General features: G+C 42.6%; 1 protein-coding gene across 2 annotated transcripts in view; it reads left to right on the forward strand.

The window, feature by feature from the left end:
• The window catches only part of MAP2K5 (mitogen-activated protein kinase kinase 5), a 146,581-nt gene that overhangs the window by 39,737 nt on the left and 90,337 nt on the right, over nt 1-16,507 (forward strand). For both annotated transcript variants that reach the window (XM_073653460.1, XM_073653462.1), the window contains exon 8: nt 6,237-6,301. In XM_073653460.1, coding sequence (XP_073509561.1) covers nt 6,237-6,301 — 65 coding nt within the window. The remainder of the gene's footprint in view (nt 1-6,236; nt 6,302-16,507) is intronic.

Raw genomic sequence — 16,507 nt, forward strand, 5'->3', positions numbered from 1 at the left:
TAAAGTGGGATCGAGGAGTTGAGACCAGTACAGACTGAAGAAGCAAATTTTGTGAATTTTGATGTTAACAATGCCAGTTTCAAGTAGCTCTGCCACAATGGGCAGTGCTGGGGCGGGATGGATCGTGGCTTTGCCCGCCTATCAAATTAATGGAAAGTGGTGCCTTTTTCCTACTCCAAAAATAGTACTCCAGTCCCTAACTGGCATTACATTTATGGTGACAATATGCACCAAACTCATTGAGTGGTGTGCTCCTCTTAATGAATTTGGTGCATCTTATTTCTACACACCCTTCATGTATGACGCTAGTCACTACTCACGGACAAGCCATGAGGCTGGGTAGTCGAGGTGTAAGGTCAAAAGCCAGGAGGGTACGTCATAGACAGAGGGGTGAGACAAAGGTGTAGTCAGGTCATAGTCCGAGGTCAGGATTCCAAGAAGGTAGTAGATGGCGACAAAGGGGCTAGGCAAATGGATGGTCAAAGGCAAATCTAAGGTTAGCTAGCAAAGATCAGAATACAAGACTAATAGTATGGAGCACACACCTTGAGCGAAGCTACAATTGGCAGTAATCCAAGGAATAGAGACTGCTAAATAACCAGCAATTACTCCAAACAGGAGACACTTGAAAAAATACCCGACACGCCCTGGTCCTGATTGGATGGCAAAACTTTCACTCAAGACACTGACAGCTCAGCATGCCCCAAATTGTGATTGGACGGCTAAGGTGTCAATCACCATACTGACCTCTCATCACACCCCTGCCCTAGATTGGACTGCAGAACTGTCATTTACGGTGTCCAGACACCGATAGGCAGAATTGAGGCCTATATGTCTCTCAAGTTTGATCTCTTTTTGTGCATCTCACCTGCTAACTACTTATATAGGGGAAGTCCTGTATGTAAAGGTTAATATTTTAGGGTAGAGTTTGTTGAACTTTCATTAGATTCTTACATACAGATACTGACCTAGGAGACCGGGGTCCAGTCATAGTCACAGCTTTACTTTAACCAATGATGCTATTTATGTCTGGGATGTTGGAATAGACCACAGACGGAAGATCATATGTGCAGAAGCAAAAATACTATCACCCCTAACAGTCTTACCGAAATCCCTATCAGCCACTTTTATCTACTTCAACTTCAATTTAAGGTTTCATGGTCTATTAATTCCAGTGATAAAATATTCAACAGGAACGGCGGTGCAGTAAATTGTGTTCATATACTGCAGACATAACACTTTATATAAAGGTATCATGGGGTAAATGAAAAGCGCTGCTTGTGCGCAGATTGTACAAATGAATTTAGTTTGGTTTTATATCCGTTCTCTTGCAGTCTTGTGTTTCTATTCTGTAGGGTTTAGATATACAGCATTTATTTCTTCACATTATTGGTTGATGTTCTTTAATGTAGAGGACTTGTAGTTTAGGCTTAATTGATGTTCCTGATGTCAATGAATGCCCGTCATCAGCCGAGTCCATCTTTATATGAAGATGCTGATGGAGTATATGATGTTTTGACGTCACGGAAAACCACTCGGGCCGGCTACTTGTTGTTCTCACTGTGCTTGTGACAGGATAGAATCTGACATATATTTCTTTAAATGTCATTGCTCAGGGTCTGTAAATATACGGAAGCCGAAAAGTATCTAGATAGAGAACACATCGGCTTTACTCCGATTTCCGTATCTGCAGTCATATTGATTGCAGAGAAACTGTCTTCAGCATTGTGTTAGCGCGTCTGGACTCCCACCCATGACTACTTCTGACAATGCATATACTCTATAAAGAAACTCTGCTCTTTGTATGGATAGTGTGTGTTTGCACATTTATAGATGCTTGTGTGTACAGTCTATAGACCCACAAAGTATATTGAAGCCTCTTTACACATCACATCCATAGACTGTGTCATCCATGAGTGTATCATGTATAAAACTATAATTCGAATCATTCAATCCTCAATGCAAATTAGATTTATTAACAGAATTTACAAACTTTCTGCTGTCTGCAATAAACCAATAAAACAAGAACAATTTAAGTAGCTCAACACACTAATGTAACCAGTGGTTTATCCAAATTCTACACAAAATGCCACTTTTACTGACTACTGCAGTCTCAGAATTATTCAACCCCTTCATGACAAGCGTCTTAGTACTTAGTAGAGCACTTTTGGCTGTTATGATGTGCTGCTAATGTGATGTATATCCAGACATCAGCTTCTGACATTGTTCCCGAGGAATCTTAACCTATTTAATTTTTTTTGAGCAATGGCTCCCAGTTCATTAATATTCCTAGGGTTGCTTATGCGACTGTGACATCCGCTCCAGACTCTTCCGGTACTTTTTCTGAAACCAAGCTTTTGTGGACTTTGAGGTATGCTTGGGATCATTGTCCTTTTGAAATGTCTAATGACGTCAAAGCTTCAGATTCCTCACAGAAGGTATGATGTTTTCTCATAGGATTTCCTAATTCTACATTGAATCCATCTTGCTCTCCACACGCTGCAGGTTTCCAATGCCAGATGAATAAAAACAGCCCCAGATCATCACGAGCCACCACCATTCTTTACTGAAGGCATCACTGAGCCTCTGCTATGCTTCCCTATAGGCAGTGTTTTTTTCAGCGCATGCTTTATTCTTCCTCCTTCAGACATACAGCAGATTTGTAGGCCTAAAGAGTTCCAGTTGTGTTTCGTAGTTCCACAGAACGGAATCCCACATTGTGATTTATATTATTAGGAGCATATTAGAGCTGACTTTCCTTGTGCTTTTTGGCTCCGTAAAGGTGTACGTCTTTAATTTGCATGGCAAGGTGCTTACTAAAGGTCTCCATGGCCAAATTAGAAAACTCACTGTCTACTGCCACCAAATCTTGCTTTTGCAGCAGCTCAAAGGTTTCTGACCACCTGCCTCTTCATGAATCTGGTGGCAACTGGTGAAGGTTTCCTGTTCTTGCTCTAAGTATAGTCACTGTTCCTATAACTTTGAACTTCTGAACTCTACTTCCAACCGTATCTCTAGGAACATTCGATTCCTTTGTATCTTTTTGAATTATTTTCCTTGTTTTTACAAGGCAATGATCTTTTTTCTTAACTATTTTGGACCACTTTCTTGACAAGAATATTATTCAACTGGAGATCATTACCAATGAGGTTATGGGCTAGGTTTCTTCAGGAACACTGCCATAGGCTGGTGTCTGGTTCTGCATCATGTTCTCAGCAGGTTATAACAGCCAAATTGCTGTAAGTACTAAAGATGCTTGAATAATTTTGAGCCTGCAGTAGTCAGTAAACGGTGGCATTTTGTGTCAAATTTGTAGAAACCACTTGCTATATTAGTCGTGTTGCGCTATGTACATTGTTTTTCTTTCATTGGTTTATTACAAACTGCAGAAAGTTTGTACATTTTTTAAAAAAAACCCTTAATTTGCAATGGGGGTTAAATAATTTTGATTGCCACTGTATATGCATATGACATGTGTGAACAACATAGCATAAAGTTTATTTAAATGTAACCAAAATATTGTCTACACCTCCCAATCAGGAAGCACAAAGTGATGAATGACTGTATGTATAAATAAATAAATACTATAAAATAATTATGGCCATATATGTTAGCTATTGTAATGACATGTTTGCTGCAGATAAAGTTTATTATAATATATACATTTACATTTTAAATAAGTGTCTAAGGCTGTGTGCCCACTATGCATTTTTTTAAGCGTTTCCGTAGCGGCAATTTCGCTGCATAAACACTTAAAAAACGCTTGGTAAAAGGGCAGCAATGTTTCCCAATGATAACTTGCATGTGCGGTGCACATGCTGCGGAAATTTCCACTATGGATTATCATTGCGGAAAAATCCGCAGCACTACCAATTCTTTTGCGGAATCGCAGCGTTTTCGCCACCATTGACTTGCATTGAATCTCTTGATATCCGCATGACTACATGCGGATATCATTCGGTTCAATGTGCGGATGGTACCCGGGTCTGGAGAAGAGGAGACTCTCCTCCAGACCCAGATATCATAGAACCTGTAAAATTAAAAAAAAAGAATAAAATAAAAAATAAACATTATACTTACCTTCTGATGGCCCGCGGTCTCCATAGCGATCCGTCCTGGCTTCCCGGCAACTCGCGATGGTCTAAAAGGACCTGCCATGACGTCCTTTAGTCATGTGACTGGTCACGCGACCGCTGACGTCGGCGGTCGCGTGACCCGTCACATGACTAAATGACATAATGGAAGGTCCTTTTAGACCACTGTGAGACACTGGGGACACCGGACGGATTGGATAAGGAGACCGGGGGCCATCAGAAGGTAAGCATAATGTTTATTTTTTACCATTCTTTTATGGTCACACTATATAAATCCATGCCTTTTGCATGGATTTATATAGTGTGACCTAGTTGTCAAGCACTTTCCAAGTGATGCTAAAATCGCTTGGAAAACGCTTGTCAACCCGCATGCGGAAATGCATGTGAAGAACGCTTCACATCCGCATGTCCCTGGCAGGAAAAACGCATGTACAATCCGCATGTACAATCCACATGCGTTTTTTCTGCCAGGGAGATGCAGAAACGCTCAAAAGGGGTTTTCCACTAGTCTAAATCCTCTGTAAGTATTCAGAGTCCCTGCAGCGCCTCCACAGGAGAAACTACACATAACACACACTCTTTGCAGGGACTGGCAGACATATGTACGACCGGTGCTTCATTTAAATGGAGTACATCTGACCCTTTTTCTCATGAACAATGGGGGTAGGTGCACAGTATTGATCCTGAGGAAAATCCTTTAAAGATCTGACGCTGTTTAGTTTGATAAATTAAATCTGGTTAGGGATAAATATTTTTGTAACCGCACTTTAAGTATCTCAGTATGTGGTGTTCGGTAGATATGGAATAACCTTCACGCTCTCGCCTGAAAGCGTGTTAAACAGGCTAACCCATTCACTTAGTGTCCATCCGAGTCGCTGAAGATCCCCTCATCAGCCCTCCCTTGGTGTGACCCCCCGCACCTCTGATATATCATCCAAGCCTGACACCTTTTATCAAACTTTAATGAAATGACCCAGGCAAACAAATTGTCATTAAACTTTCCATCACTCTGTCCCTTGGTATCACCTTTTATAAATTGGACGGCAAATGTTGTATTGATCTTGCTGTTCTTGCAGCTGAACTTGAAATGACCTGGGCCTTGTGTTCTTTATTGCCCCTAGTTGCTTTTGGCTGACACTTTACATCCTAAGCTTGACACCTTCTTCCTCTGTCACTCATTTTCCATGTTCTCTGTCTCTCCGCTTTCATTTCTCTCTCTCTTAATTCACTTGTGTCACCATCACCGCTGTCTCCATCTGCGGTCTCTCCTGCCCTCATCTGTCTGTATCTCTTCCCTCGCCCCTACTTCCGTTCTTCATCATTTTCAGTCCATCTTTTCTTTTCTTACCTTTTTCTTCTTTACTTGATCCTTGATCTTTATAGTCATATGGTGGCACTTTTCCATCTCTGTTGCATACATAACACTTCCCTAATAACGTGTTATTACCGGAATAGCGCCACTATTTGGCCACTAATTTAATGGCCACTATTTGCTATTATTATATTCTCACTGTTTCCCCCCCCCCCCCCCACCCCAGCTTTGTTTTTTAAATCTGCGATACAGTTCCAGAGATATGGGCCTTTATTTCATGCTAATTTTTATTATCTTTACCAACTGGGCGGGGCTTATAGGGTAATAATGCAAAGCAGCCTAAAGACACACCCCAGAAGATCTGTCAGCCACGCCTCCTTATGCCATATAAGGCCATTAGCACAAAATAAAAAAAACTCATATCTCCGGAACTGTATGGCAGATTTAAAAAAATATATATAAATAAATTAAATCTGAATACTTAGGGGATCAGCCGGATTAAATACAAGAAGAGCAAATAGTGGCCACTTTTGACCTGGTCCTCCAGTGTAAATGGTAACCTATAGCCTGTAAGCAGAATTAAAGGACAATAATGGGCAAGGAAAATGTTTTAATCCAGTCACAAACACAGTGATTACGGTGGTAATAAAGTATTGGGAAATTGCACTTTAACCTACCGTATTTCATATTCCATTCTGGTGGGCACAATTAATTTTTTTTTCATCTTACATCATTAATTACCAAAATAACCATACTGTGTAGTGTGGATTTTTTAATAACCATTCACAATTTTTTATATATTTTTTATTTTTTTTTATGTTTGTTTCTAGATCAATGAACTTGACATCCAGAACCGTGATATTCTTGGTCATGGAAATGGAGGCACTGTGTACAAGTAAGTATATAGTAACAAGGCTATGGGCGTGTATGTATAATACATATTACAATATGATTTGATATATTCAGTGTATTAAAAAATATGGCATATTTGTTTTGAAAGTACTTTTTTTTTGTTTGTTCGTTGTTGTCATATAATGGCAGATGGTATTCACTGTGTTTGTGTGGATGGAAGAGAAAGGGGCAAGTAGCTCAGGGCGCTATACCAGGGGCATATAGGGCACGTAATGTATCAAAGGAATCAAGGTATCCTGTGTTTGGATGTAGTTTATAGCGGTCTATGACAAATCCACACGCAAATACATTAGATGTGTTATTGCTTGGATGAATGGGGAACATTGCTAAACATACATTAACAAGGGGGTCACAAATCACAAGATCAGTGTATGGGAGCTGCTCAGCCTCAATTGTTTTGGGGTCTTTTTTCACATATGGGAAGAAGAAAAATATTCACTGATTTCCGTCCTTGTGTCCGTTTTTACCATCAGTATTTCATCAGTGATTTTCTCTTATAAAAGAAAAATTGCTACGCTTCTCCTATCCCTGAGATTGTTACTCACTGACAGTACGCAGATGGCGTCCTCGTAATGGCTGTGGCTCTCATCAAACCATAGACTTAGTATAGTTGGTTTTGATCTGTAACCAGACTTTTCTTATCCTATAGCCATGTACAGTAGATGCAGGGTTGGCGCTGTGCTTTCCTTGCAGCCCCATGTAGCAGAATACCCATCAGTCCAGCTGGCAAATGTGCTGGATCATGTAAAGCGCCTGCTTGTATACATGTATCCTATATGTTTCCGATCTATAATGACGAGATCAAAATGATTTATTATTCTACTTTCCGTGCGGTCACACTCGCTCACACAGTAGTGTTAATCCAGACTCAGCAGATTTTTTTTTTTCTGAAATATGGCAGCCACATATTGATTTTCTTTTTCCCCCTCCACTCAATTGGATGAAAACTTGTTTGTGTAGCAATATCGGTCTGTCCAGAACCCTGAAACAATACTCTCCACGCACTGTAATCACCAGCCTGCTTCTCAGGGATAATAACATTTCTGTAAAGAAATAAAGCCATACAAAGCCCCTTCCTCACAGGAATCACCAGGAGGCATTCCCGCCACCCCACTATAAAGCTCTAAAATGCAGGATTGTTAACCATTTCACTGCCGGATACTACAGCAGAGTGAGGACTGCCATGTGAGCGGTCAACAGGCCTGACGCCATAGACGAAATATCATCATTTGTAACCTAATCATCACGCTAACTATAGGAAATACAAAAACCACTCAGAGATTACCATCAAGTTATTGACCTTTTCTTTATATAAAGAGATATGTCACAGTTCTGTTTAGTATTGCACATGCAGGTCTGTAAAGTCTATGAGCAATGGGGGGTTTAAATGCCCGTCGTACCAGGGTGCGTGCACTTACACATTTCAGGGGATCAAACCTTGCAAAAAAAGTGTCCTCAGAACACATACTGGCCACAGGATGTTAATTGGATGATGTTGATACAGTTTTTGTTGAACGTTTTTCTTTTTTAGCAGATCTTCTCCAATACTCCCCCCACTTCCCCCCAAAAAATGCTTTGAACATTTCTGGATGATTCTTTCTGTTTATTTCTATGGGAAATAAACTTTGCTGCACTTAGTTGATATCTGAGTGCAGTCCAATTTCTGCTGACTCACAGAATGGATAAGATAGACACATTTTGATATCCATCTTCTCCTCACAGTGTGCTCCATCTTCTCCTTATCCGAGAGAATCGGACCACCCGGCTGTGCGGACACTCTGACCACGCAGCCGTGCGGACACTCTGACCACGCGGCCGTGCGGACACTCTGACCACGCGGCCGTGCGGACACTCTGACCACGCGGCCGTGCGGACACTCTGACCACGCGGCCGTGCGGACACTCTGACCACGCGGCCGTGCGGACACTCTGACCACGCGGCCGTGCGGACACTCTGACCACGCGGCCGTGCGGACACTCTGACCACGCGGCCGTGCGGACACTCTGACCACGCGGCCGTGCGGACACTCTGACCACGCGGCCGTGCCGACACTCTGACCACGCGGCCGTGCGGACACTCTGACCACGCGGCCGTGCCGACACTCTGACCACGCGGCCGTGCCGACACTCTGACCAAATCGGCCGTGCCGACACTCTGACCAAATCGGCCGTGCCGACACTCTGACCAAATCGGCCGTGCCGACACTCTGACCAAATCGGCCGTGCCGACACTCTGACCAAATCGGCCGTGCCGACACTCTGACCAAATCGGCCGTGCCGACACTCTGACCAAATCGGCCGTGCCGACACTCTGACCAAATCGGCCGTGCCGACACTCTGACCACGCGGCTGTGCCGACACTCTGACCACGCGGCTGTGCCACAATGGAATCCACTCCGAACTAGGCACTGTCCAATTAATAGGCTACAAAAGGAAAAAACACAAAAAAACTTTTCTAAAAACTCTTTAAAACCACTTCAGGAAACATGTCCGGAAGAGAAAAAGTTCCCAAAATAGAGCCTTTTATGAAGCTGTTTCCATTTGAAAAACGTGTCCAGTTTGTCCGCCTCAAAAAACTGTGTGAACATAGCCTAGTATTGCAACGGGTGTGTTACAATCTTTAAAAAAAAAAAAAAAAACTTTTTAGGGATAAGTTAAAGAAATATTCTGGTTGCGGCAGATAAAGTTGATTTATTGTACAATAAAGTTATGCCGTTTCTGATCTACTTCTATGGGATAAAACAACATGCACTTATCACACGGGTGCACGGCCTGCTTCCGTACATTTATCAGAACTGTGTCTTGTAACGAGCCATGCTCCTGCTTGTCTATCCCTTCACCAGGACAAGTGTTTATAAAGGTTCCGGTTCAATGATTTCAAACGAAGATGTTGAAAATGGCGGTATATCACTGATCTCCACCAATCCCCAGATTGAAGGGACTGCAGCCCTAATTTAGCATTTTGTCCCCTTTTAAAAGGAATCTCTCTTTAGGATCAACCCTCCTAAGCCGTCTATATGGGCCTGAAGGTCCTAGAAAGCTGAGTAAAATGATACCTTATATTTGCAGTCCTATATTGTAAGTGAAATTCAGATTTTCTTAATATGTAAATGAGCAGTTAAGATCTATGGGCCGGACATAGATCTCCCTGAGAATCTGCCTCCTGAGATTATTTTAAATGAATAGGGGTATTAGCAGTGTGAGACATGTAATGACTGACAGTCTGCTCCTGATCTACATGTCTCACACTGGTAACTGCCCCTTTTCATTTAAAATAAAATCTGAGGCAGATTCCCAGGGAGATCACTGTCCTTCCCATAGATCTTAACAGCTCATTTACATCTATTAACTTGAGATCTGCATTTTTTTTTTATCATTTTATTCAGGTTCCTATGACCTACATGCCCATATAGATGAGTTAGGAGGGATGATCCTACTGACAGATTCCCTTGCACAGTGGCGCTTTGTAAACTAGCTGGGAGCGCCATTGTGCATTGGAAATCTAGAATGGGACTTGGCACTAAATCAGCCCTAAATGTCCCCTTCGATCTTGTGGTTAGTAGGGGTCCAAAAAGCTGTAGCCCCACCAATCATAAAGTGTTGGCGTTTCTTAGTAATAGGCCACCACTTTAATGAACTTGTTGTAAGGGTTAGCTTCCATCTAGTACATTAATTTATTTTAATTTTATATCTTCAATCTGCCCTTTTCAAACAGATACTTGTATATCATGCCAAATCGGATTCTCTTGGATATGATGTAAAGTTACTTGACGTGTGCAGATATAACCAGTTACAATAGTGCTTTATGATTTCTGATAGATGAAGCTCTCTTCACACTGGCGTCATGACTTCAGTCTTTACAGATACCAGAAGGCATGAGCGATCCATTATGATCAGTCGTGATCCATTATGATCTTTATTTTCCCATTCACGTGTTATAGGGCCTTTAGGTTTACATTTTTTCCACTACAGACTAGACTAGCACAATGCTACACTATTCTTACCATCAAAAAGCAGAAAAGGTCGAACACAAGTGTGAACGCCACTTTCCTGCAATAGTTCTTGGATCTTTTACATTATTTTCTTGATTTAGTAAAGTATTTCTGCTCTCCCTGTATTTTGCAGCAACCAGGGACTACCATATGCCATCCTCTGGCTCACTGGCACGTACATTTTGTAATATTTCCCTCCGCTTTGTAAAGTGAAGGGTACACAATGTAGGCAACAAAGCAATAAACTATAGCTAATTGATTTAGTAAAAAAAAATGAAAGAAAAAGTGCGAGAAGAGGAGAAAGGCTGATATATATTAGAAATCACAGAGCGGAAAACCTCCAGAGGAAGAGCTCGTTTAAAGTCATAAAAACTTTTCCCATCACCTTTAACAAGTCTGTATGTCTTTATTCCTGGCAGTAAATGAGGAGCTCGCACGTTTATTTGAATTTAACTTTCTTACAAAACCAATTAAGCCTCAAACAACTGTCAGTGTGCCCCATCCATCCTGTTCTCGCTTCAGGAACAGACAGCTCTGGTTCTGTGCCGCCATTTCACGGCCTAATTAAGCGCGTGTGCCGCGATGCACTTCACAAACTCATCCTCTGTTCCTGTCCGCTCTTCTTGTTTCTGGTGAGCTGTTCTACATGCCTGTACCTCAGTCAGTAGGTATATCACTTCAGAATACAAAGATGATGTCCTATCCAAACAAAAAATGGGCAATATATCCTAAAGGGGTCACATCAGCTATCCAATCAGTGGGGTCTGACCCCGTACAGATGCACTGCTCCACTTCATCAGCTTTGAATTACTATATCCAGGATGGCTACCTGAACAGGTGTTTTAAGGCCCGAATTCAGATGTCCATGAAACATGGTCCAAGTAAGGGCCGTGATGTCTGGACTGACCGCACACCTCCTGACCGGAGGAGAGCAGCCTGTGAAGCTGTTGAATTCGAGTCGGGAGACCTGCACCTGGTTCAGCCATCACCGTCCACACTCTGACCACGTTTCACAGAGGCCCAAGTTCATCCTTCATCAATGGCCAGCTATGCGTCTTTCCAGGCGATGCAGAGCCCCTGCCACTTGAACAGTTTCTACGATGAGACAACCCTTTTAATCCCTTCCAGCACCGTGTAGGCAGTAGGCATTGCTATACTCACGGTGTTATGCATTTTCTGCCAACACCCTGCTAAAGCAGGCGATATCGATGGTAATTCTGATCGTGGTAGTCTGTTCAGATGCCATGGTCAGTAGTGACTGTGGCACCTAAGTGTTTTGACAGGAGGTAAGGATCTCTGTCACCCTCCTTGGTGCAATTACTTGGTGCCAATGTATAGCTGTCACAATAAAGGGCCGAGCAAAAGTCTAGTCTACTTACCAGATAAGCCCAAGTGGTTCCATTGCAGGTAAAGACCCTGACAAAAGCTATTTCTATGTGCCTAAATTAGAGCCCAGGTGCCAATATAATGCCAAGGCCCTAACAAAAGCTTTATCTATGTGCCTGTTAGACCCTTTATTTTTGATTACTTGTATAGCACCAACATATTCCTCAAAGACCACCGATCGCATGAGTCCCTGCGTGTAATGGGGCTCACACTCTACTCTCAAGAATTTAGGATAATTGGAGCGTGGGAGGAAACCCATGCAGATATTGCCCTTCGTTTGATTTAAAGCCAGGACCCCATAGCTGCAATGAAACCGTGTCACCAAGCGGCATAATTATTCCCATGTACTTTGTAGATTAATGTGATCTATTATCTGTTATCGGCCATTTCAGTCAGGGGAAAGGCTGACTGGAGTTTTTGTCGTCAGGATTTTTGATGGAAAGATCTGAAAAATGTCTTCCAGTCCATCACCCTCATGTCTTCAGGATGAAACCTCCAGATACATATATATGTATGCTTAATATCGGCAGACGGGTTTATAATCTGCAGCTTTTTGATAAAACGTTGGTTTTACAGCTTGTCTAAGCCTTTGTCCCTCCGTTAGTCTGCCTACGATGGCGTGCTGCAGGTCTGAGCTTCATCTATGTCTCCGCATGCTGCCCCTCGCCGGCTGCATCACACAAGACAAACTGCCTGGTACAGGGCAGATAGATGGAGGGCCGGCCCGAGGAAGGCGTCTTGATGAAACGGTTCAATTAAAAGCACAAGCATTTACATGGTGTAATTTCCCTAAATTGCCAGCTAGTCCCTGCAGACGGCAATGTTTGGGGGGAGGATTGATCAGAACATTGATTTTGGCTGAAGATGATAAATTTCTGCTGGTTAGTTAAAGTCATTCTGCGCCGGGTCTGGGGCTGCAGTGCTGAACAGCTTCTTTATCGGATGCTTAAAACAGGACTTATTTCCCAAGGCCGCTGGGTCTGTTCTCCGCTCAAGCTATTCCCCAACCATCTCTTACTCAGATGATTTTTGCTTAGCTTCTGTATGCAGATCAATAGGTGATTGAAACTGATTAAAACTTAGGCAACCAGTTACCGGCATCAGTTTAATTAGAAACAGGCTGATTCTTAAATGAAAAGGCATTGTGAGCTGTTTTTTTTTTCTTTGCATACTTAAGCGTCACGCAAAATAAAAAGGGCCATTTAAAAGGGTTTGTGCAACTAAAGTCCCAGGGGCTATGTCGGCACATCTGACAATGGAAAGCTCTGCCGAGCTCGAACTCCGTTAATGTAGATAGTTGTGGAGAGGTTCGGATTAAATAATAACCTCCCACCTAGCTGCCGTCTAGAAGCGTAAGCATGGTATAATTGGGGGTGTTTTGGTATGTCAGCTGGAGATCCAGAGCTTACTAGTGGTCACAGTATATATGGGATAATGTACCCTACATTATAGGGGTCTCTGAGATATTCTGTGGCCACAAGGAGAACATTTATATAGGTTATGGAATTACCAGGCGATGCCTGATATTCATTTAAACTGATAGCAGGAGATGCATTATTTCCTACAGTGCACCTCTCAGCTGCTGCAGAACCTCCTTTTAAAAGATAAGGTAGTGCTCCCTATCCGTTATCGATGATCGTTAGCGTTGGAGGTGTGTATGTAGATTTACAACAACTGGAGCTGCTAAAGAACCTCTTTTTAAAGAGAGTTGGAGCAATTTATGACTGTCAATGATTCAGTAGATGGTAGAAGGGAAGAAGAATCCTGCAAAAGCGATTTGCAACAGACCTGAATGACATCCAATATGGTCATGATTTCAGTTTTCACAACAGTTATTTCCAGAGTGGTTATCACCTAGCTCATACATACTGCTGAAAGTCTATTTATGCGAAGATACATGCCTACTCCTATTTATAGTCTTGTTAGCAGTGCCATATAATGACTATAATTTAGCTTGGGCACTACCTTGGAATTATACTTATTATGGGTTTGGACAGATTTAGTACTTTTTAGGCGCCGTTACATTTTGTAATTGAGCCAAGAACTCTCCCCCTGATGAAGCTGGGTGAAACGCGCCAAGGCTACATCACAGCCAGGTCACACCACCATTATATTATACTAGATGGTGGCCCGATTCTAACGCATCCGGTATTCTAGAATATGTATGCGGCCGACCGGGCGCAATCAGCAGAGCGGTGTTTAAATTTGGCACCAAAATCGCTGATTGTTCGCGGCCGGCAACCGCGACCAATCAGCAAAGCGGTGTTTAAATTTGTCGGCAATATTGGTGATTGGTCGCGGCCGCCGCCTGCGACCAATCAGCAAACCGTGTTAGTGAGGACTGGAGAGCGTGTTTAAATTTGGCGCCAAGATCGCTGATTGGTCGCGGCCGCTATTTAAATGTGGCGCCAAGATCACTGATTGGTCGCGGCCGCGACCAATCAGCGAATCATATTGGTGAGGACCGGGGAGCGCCGCTGCCTGTGCGGCTCCTTCCGCTGCGAGAAGCCGGGAGATGAGCGGCTGCTCGCAGCAGAAGTATCCCGACCGGCAGCGCCGCTCCCCGGTCCTCCCTTGACACCCTCCCCGGTCCTCCCTTGACACCCTAGCCGCATGGAGGTCGGCGGCGCCGCCGGTCGGGGTCCTTCTGCTGCTAGCGGCCGGGAGATGAGCGCCTTGCGCCGGTCATCTCCCGGCTGCATCGCCGCTGACCTCCGTCCCGCAGATGAGCCGCTAACGGCCGCCATCTTTTTCTCAAATCCCGCGTCGCTGATTGGCCGCGGCCGGACCAATGAGCGACGCGGGATTTCCTAGACAGACGGGATAATACGATTATATATATATATATATATATATATATATATATATATATATATATATATATATATATATATATATATATATATATATATATATATATAATATCTTTAAAACTGTGCTTTGCCTTGCGTTATCCGCTGTGATTTACACTTTAGGCATCCATATATTGAACAGTTATACAGTGTATCCTGAGCTTGTGTATGTGGCTCTCCATTCATTCACTGTCTTTTTATAAAAATCTTGTTCTTTAAATCCTGTCTTTATATTAATAATGCATTTTTCTTTGAGACATTTCACCACACCTTTGTTTTGTTTTTGGTTTATATTTTTGTAATTTGACAAGAACAAATTTTTCCTGAAATCTTGATAAACCCTAGTGACTTGGCTTTCTCGGGCAGTCTCGTAGAGGATGAGTGGAGCAGAAGCGCGCACACAGACTGTCTGCAGAGTCCCATTCTTGTCATTAGTGGGGGTCCCCTAGTAATCAGTAAGTTATTTGCAATCTTATAAATGGGAGATAACTTCCATGCTTGGTGTAAATTCTTCCATCAGGGCTCCGGCATCATTGTCGGCAAGATTAATGCCGCAGATCGTGTTATTCTTACCATCTAAATTACTCGAAAAGGTGATAGAAACCCATAAGGGAAACTTTGTAGGGTCTTCAAGAACCTTACCCTCAGAAAAACATTACCCAGTTTGCATATAGAGCAGATAGGAATGGGTTTATGGTTGAACAGCCGTTAAGGAATTGATCGTTTGTTCAATGATCGTTAAGCTGATGAACCAATAAACACCTTAATCCTTATATGAAAACTGACCATATTCAGTGTCAAGGACTAAGAATCGAACCTGGAGAACGTTCTTTTACAGGAAGATCGCTAGTGTAATGGCTGTCGGCACTATAAATGGTCAAAGACTAGCGACTACTGGATTCATTTTAAAGATGGCTGTTGGTTTTTCCACATAATGGTTGAAGAAATTTATTCACGGTAAATTGTTAAGTTTCACCCAACTTTGGTTGTAATCGTTCATTTTCATCAACGTCAGACTAGTTTCTTGCCACCTTTAGTCAGGCTCTTCTTAGGATGCACTCAGCACATGAAGGGTTAACAGCCCGTCGTCTTCCGATTTAGAAGTATGCAAATGGTGCGGACGGACAAGTAATTACTGCATCTGCTACAGACTCATTTAAAGGACTGGCTGTTAAGTAAGACAGAGGTGCGTGGAAGGTGTGTGTTACAGTGTAACCAGATCCCCCATTCAGGCTGCATTAATCACTTTACAGTTTGTGTGTTTGGGGTAAGTTGAGGCAATTGAGACCTCCAACTAAAGACTGCACATTCCCTTTCCTTCCTTGTGACATGTGCCCACCACCCACCTGCGCTCTCCCATTGTGACCCAAATCATCCCCATAATTAAATGTTAAATTGGTACTGTCAGTGATCTGTAAACCAAACCAGGCGTGTACCGAGCACAAGAAATTGAACCCGGGCCTCCACGGGTGAATTGGCGCACACCATAATTAAATCATTAAGCCTCCCTTTTTAATTGCTTGGGAAACTGTAGAGGCATCTCTGGAAGCCAGAGTCCAGTTTCAGAATGAGCTAATTAAGTTGGCACAGAGTTGGGTGCATGAAGGGTTAATGATTTATTTTGAATTCCACCTCCCCCCCCCCCCTTTTTTTTTCTTTATTTCTAAGTCCAACTTTTCTTCTTTTTTTTCTTTTTTTTTTTAATCTTCCTAAAAATAATAAATTAATTCTCAATTGTGCTCTACTAAGTCAGGTTCATATATTGCTTAATATTTGAAAATCTGCAGAAATATAGAATATTATGCAAATAATTGAGCTTTAAGAAAAAAAAAAAGCCCCAGTCACTCCAAAGACAAAAAAAACCCCTCCATGATGAAGCTCGCAGCGGATTTGCTCTGTATTGGTCAGATTTGGGTCAGGTTTGTGCTGCCATCTTCAACTGGGTCTTCCATGGTCAGCC

The sequence above is a fragment of the Phyllobates terribilis genome, unplaced genomic scaffold (genome assembly GCF_046119375.1).
Source record: "Phyllobates terribilis strain yellow unplaced genomic scaffold, ASM4611937v1 Scaffold_11__3_contigs__length_659146591, whole genome shotgun sequence".
NCBI lineage: Eukaryota > Metazoa > Chordata > Amphibia > Anura > Dendrobatidae > Phyllobates > Phyllobates terribilis.